Source organism: Zingiber officinale, chromosome 3A (assembly GCF_018446385.1).
Source record: "Zingiber officinale cultivar Zhangliang chromosome 3A, Zo_v1.1, whole genome shotgun sequence".
Classification (NCBI taxonomy): Eukaryota; Viridiplantae; Streptophyta; class Magnoliopsida; order Zingiberales; family Zingiberaceae; genus Zingiber; species Zingiber officinale.
Window position 1 is genome coordinate 5094675 of NC_055990.1, and position 6000 is coordinate 5100674.

The 6000-nt window shown below is 36.2% G+C and overlaps 1 protein-coding gene across 1 annotated transcript in view; it reads left to right on the forward strand.

The window, feature by feature from the left end:
- The window catches only part of LOC122051078 (1-acyl-sn-glycerol-3-phosphate acyltransferase PLS1-like), a 49542-nt gene extending 45721 nt beyond the window's left edge, over positions 1-3821 (forward strand). Inside the window, exon 11 of the mRNA XM_042612024.1 lies at positions 3300-3821. Within this exon, the coding sequence (XP_042467958.1) occupies positions 3300-3506 (207 nt within the window). The 3' untranslated portion in view covers positions 3507-3821. The remainder of the gene's footprint in view (positions 1-3299) is intronic.
- The last annotated feature ends 2179 nt before the right edge of the window (positions 3822-6000 follow it).

Consider the following 6000-nt stretch of genomic DNA (forward strand, 5'->3'; position numbering starts at 1 on the left):
AACTCTATTTTTTATAGGAAATACTTTGGTTAATTCACTTGAAATCCTTACTCTTGTCACTATATCCTCATAGTCCACTTGAATTAATAACCTTCCATTTTTTGCTAAAGCCAATCGCCCATGTATTGCATATGAGTAGGGTTGTAAACGAGCCGAGCTGAACTGAGTTTTGGGGTGTTCAAAATTGTTTGATAAGGTAAATAAGTCAAGTCGAGCCGAGCTTAAAATGAACCAAGCCTTTGAAATAATTGTTCAAGCTTGGCTTGGTTTATTTTTTGAACTTGAGCTTGTTTTGGCTTGAGCTTAGTTCGTTTAGATGTTATCGAGCTGTCAATTCAAACTTGGCTTGAGCTTGGTTCGAGCCTGGTTTGTTTAGATGTTATCGAGCTCTCAATTCAAGCTTGTTTGGTTGTTTGAAACTTTTAGTTGTTTGATTGGTTATTGAGTTTGATAATTCAAATTTATTTGTTTGTTTTATTTTATTATTTATTTAGCATATTGATAAGAGTTCTATTAATGAATATGGTTTGTGAACATTGTTTTCACGAAGATTGTTCACGAATATTGTTTACGAACGTTAATAAGCTGAACACATATGTGTTCAAACTTGTTTGTTTAGTTTAACGAGTTCTTTAAGTTTGTTTGTTTAATTCATCTTGTGTATATTGAACGAACATAAACAAGCTCTTACCAAGCTGAACACCAAGCTTGTTCACCAATGCTTAGTTCATTTACTGCCCTACATATGAGACGATCAAATATGGCACTTATATTTCTACTTGGACAATTCTTTAATGAGTGGGTCAGTGACATCGTTACAAGATAGAGCTTGCTCCATTTGCTTCACTATCATATCTTCATGCTTGATAAAATTTCATATAAGGTGGATTGTCCGAGTATGTGCTTAGACTGTTAATTAGATTTTTTAGCTTGCCCAATGCCTTTGTTGTTATCACAATGTGATTGGATCAACAACACTCAAAACTATTCTAAGTTTACTAATGAACTTGTAGATCCAAACTTTTTCCTTTGCTACCTATTAGGCCGCTATGTATTCTTTTGTTGTTGAATAGGTCATAGTGTCTTGCTTAGAACTCTTTCAACACATTGCACCTCTATTGAGACAAACTATATCGCAATTGTGACCGCAAATCATCATGAATAGTTGACCAACTTGTATCCATAAATGACCCTTGCACGATTAGTTCTCTACCTCTGTACTAATGCTCAGTTTACTCTGAAGGATATATCATTAAAATTGTGGTTGAATGCAAATCGAAATATTGTTTATTGTTTACTAGACGTAGAATTACAAAAGATGGATTGTCAATTCATCTATCGATTGATTTTGGTTAAATTTTGATTGCCTAAAATATGATAGAAAGACACTTTCGTTCCTCCCAACTCCTCTTCATGAGTATCTAACCAAAATTGGATGGAAAAACACTTTCCGTCTAACTCTTCTAGAGTATTCAACCCTCCTTCGCAACCCGCCAGACGCAACCCACCACCTTCCTCTTGAACATCGTCCTTGGCTACCTACTCGAGTGCGAAATGACCGACCGGGAACTCGTCACCTGCATGGGAGCCTGCTGGTTGCTTGTGAGCTTGTTGGCCCCCTACATGCTCGACACTTATGAGCTTGCCTGTGGCTAGCCTGTGAGCTTGTGGCCTGCTTGCAAACTTGTTGGCCGCCTTGCCGCGAGCTTATTGGTGGTCTGGCCATGAGCTCATGACTTGCTTGTGAGTTTGTCAGCTGCATGGTTGTGAGATTGCGGCTTACTTTATAGATCCTTAAACCCGAAATATAAGTTGCTTCTTCTAGATTCTTTATGGAGAACTTAACTGAGAGTCACGTGTTCAAAGATAGCAACATTGAGACATCAATTCCAAATAAACAAAATATCATCCGAATAAAATATCAAAAACATGACTTATGCTCCTACTCGCCTTCTTATAGATATAAGGTTCATCTTTCTCTATTAAAGACAAACTTAAACTTTTAAAGTGTATCATTAAACCAAAGCTTCTAACTTTGAGATATTTGCTTTAGTCCATATGTGGGCATTTGTAGCTCGCAAATCTTATTTGCATGCCTTGGATCTACAAAACAATTATGATGCTTCATACAATATTTGAAATGCCTAGCTGTACCGCTCGAAACGGGCAATATTTACTTGCACCTATACCTACTGGCACTACGACCATGAGGTGAGTCCACATGAGGTCGCCGCAAGGGTCGTGGAGGGTGTTGCGACCTAGCGGCGATCCTTTGCTACGGTTGTGGTGCCGCGACGACCCTCCGTGGGGGTCACTGAAGGTGCGGCAGCGGCCCTTCATTGGGGTCACTGAGGGTGCCGCGGTGGCCCTCTGCAATGGTCACGGAGGGTGTCGCAACCTCAAGACAACCCTCCAATGGGGTTGCGGTGCCGCGGCAGCTCTCTATGGGCGTTGCGGAGGGTGTCGTGACCTAGGATTCTTTAATTACCCACACGCTCCATGTTGGCAAAAGGCGACTACGTTCGCCCCCACACGCTCCATGGTGGCAAAAGACAACTACGCTCGCCGCCAGCGCTCCCGCTAACCCATCCCATGACCAATACGGAGGAGGTAATCACGGGTGACTATTAGCATTTGGAATAGTGATTGGTGCATGAGGGAGACATTTATCTCGGTTATGCCGAGATTCGAACTCCAGACTTCATGATAGTAATACCTCATGCGCTAGCCACTAGACCATCTCGAGAGGACAATTATCACATGCTCCAGCACCAACATATAGTTGGACATCACCTCTATTGATCTCATATAAAAAAACTGTTTTAGAGAATGAAGTGTCTACCTATATCACTGCCGGATACATAGCAACATAGTATTCCTTTACCAAGGGGAAACCAAACACTAGAATGCAATTAAAATGGAATCATTAATTTCCTCAAATTTCACCACAGTTATGCTCTGCAAAGTTTCAATGCCGCTTTGCAAACTGTAAACCTCTATCATACTAAGTAAAAAATTGCCTCATTCCAGGAAAGATTACAGGTGCAAAATATAATGGAATGATTTTGAAAGCTGTATTTTCGTATTTCCCACTTTGAACTAATCCATCTTTTTGTTTTAATGTATATGCCTGTGTTTCTCTAATTTCCATTTGTGTACACATTTGGATTATTCATGTGTTTAAGCAAACAAAATTGAAGTTCCAAGGTTGGCACTTACCTACATTGCCACCCTGTGTCCACCATTCATATTCTGGATCTTATATACAACTTTGTTGATCAACCATCTTGGTTCAACAGGTGGTTGTATTTTGGTCGTGTCTTCTGTCATATGCTACATTCAGATTCTCCAAACGGTCTCAATTGTTGACAACATGGAAAGGAGTTGGATTCACCTCTGCAGCGTTATTGCTGGTTATTGTAGTCATGCAGATATTTATCCGTTTCTCTCAGTCTGAGCGTTCTGCCACTGCTACAGCCGCAAGGAACCGAGTAAAGAAAGATTAACTGGAGCTTGAAGCCACTTGGTAAGTCCAAGCGTAGCAAATTTTATGCATCTCTTTTACTTTTATCGACGATCTGTTGCTCAGCCACTCTGATTTACGAGTGTCACGCTCGATGGTGATAATTTGACTGTAATTGATGTCATATTGAGGAACTACATAGAACTCACTCTTAGCCTATTTCATATGGAAAAATCAACCATATTCACTACATTCTCTTTAGGATGAGATGATGGAAAAACATTTTGTTGCACATCAGTTGTTAGGATATTCGGATGGATGAACGCTTTATATAATTTTATTGGTGAAGATTTAGTTTTATGATTTTGCCATGTTTTATTTTTCTTCTTGAGTGGGGCTCTTTAACCCTGATATATCTTTATTGCAAAATTTGGGTGAACCTATCATTTCCATTCACGATAATGTTTTTATTATCATTATCATTTTATTTGAAATTCATCACTTCCATATCAATTTTAAATGTTTATTGTTATTTTCTTTTCTTTTTTTTTTTTTAAAAAAATACTGCTTGAAGGGGCACCAATATAGTAGATACAGGGGCAGTACTGATTCAATAGTAGGCATATTAATAATGTAAGCGAAGATCTATTGTTTTTGTACATAGTATACGGTATGCATAGTAAGAGATATGGGTATTATACTAGATTTATACTGTAGGTGCACCAATTTTGTATTCGTGCATCGTTAATAGATATTGGTGTATTAATTTCCTAATTAACTGGAAGTACTTTACCGTTGCATTGTTGCCGTGGTAATATAAATTGATTATATTGGAGCAAAGTGATATCGTTAATCCAAGCGATTTATTATCGTCAATTTTATGATAAAATATAAATAGATAAATCATGAAAGATATTTTGATCTAACGTAGCAATTCTTTGTACAAGGAAGGTCAAATACTTAATTATGCATTTTGTAAACGTTGAAAATTTATCCTAAGATTGGTGGAAGAAAACATCCATGAATATATTAACTGCATCAACCCGTGAGGGCAATAGAAATTGATTATACTGTAGCAAAGGTGATTATGTTTATTCTAGGGATTCTTCATAGTCCGTCTTTAGATTATTTGAAGAGAAGTAAATTACAGAATTAGTTTATAGTAGACCGTTAAGTGACTAGGGGGTGGAAGGAATTTTTTTTTGAGAGCATACGTCTATCGAAAATTAATTCCTATCCTATTATAATAAATCTATCGTTCTCTAGTTAATTCGGCACTCCGTGGGGATAATAGAAATTGATTATATGAATGCATGATAGGATGTTATGGGTAAGCACTCAACTAAAATTGGACTAATCAGATTTAATTTGTTAAAATTGAATTAATAATTTTATTTGGACTAATTGAATTATTTGTTTTTTATTATTACAATTGAATAAATTCAATCAATAGAAAATTGATTAATTTGAATAATGATTTAATTAGTTAATTTTTTAAAATATTAACAAATTTTAATAAAATTTTATTAGTTTAATAAAAGATTAAAATATTTAATATTTTTATTTTTAATAAAACAGTATTTAAACTATTTAATTGATTTTTAAAATTCATAATCGAAATCAATTGAAATAATTGATATTTTTTATTAAAAAAAAAGAATTTTTGAATAAATTGAATTTTTTTTAGTTTCGATTTTTTGATTGAATTGATTTTTTTAATTTCACCTTTATATCTAACAACGTACTAAAATAACTTTAACTACCATATTATTACTTTTGAGGCTCTTGAATTCCAAAAAAAGGTTTGTAAATGGCAACAATTTTTTTTTTAAAAAAAATTCTCCTGGATCATTTTTTGCTATGACGATTTGGAAGAGGATTTGACAGGCAGACGATCCTTTGAGTTGAATTCTGATATTCCAAAGCTGCAACAATTGGTCAATTAAGGATTGTCATTGGTGGTAAAAAAAGGTGAATACGTTCGTCCTCAGTGTCCTCGTCAATCTGTTTCAAGGTTAACACAAAGGAGGTAAATCACGGGTGGCTATTAGTCTTTGGAATAATGACTAGCACATAAGGGAGATATTTACCTTGGCTTTGCTGAGATTCGAATCCCAGACTTCATTGGTGGCAACACTGCATGTGCTAGCCACTAGACTCATCCGAGGGGACTAAAACTGTATGGGTAAAGTTTTTATAGTGATCGACACTACCGTCGAAACGACCCCTTATCAGAAACCTCCGAAGGGATTTTTGGATGAACGGTATCACTTAATTGATAAGAGCCTGCGTAGGGGGATGCACGAACTTAGCACCTCAGTCAAAAGGTACAACGTCATAACCAAAGCACCCCTGATTCGATTGTCAATTAAGGATTGTCATGATCTATACGTGGATAGCTTTTAAATTACACATTCATATGTTTGACAAAATGTCTTTTTTCTTAAGTTCTCTTTACCATTTAACGTCTGTTTTCACTTTTCACTAGGTGTTTTTTTTTTCTCTTCGAACCGTGGCTTTGAAATTGCTCTTGTAAT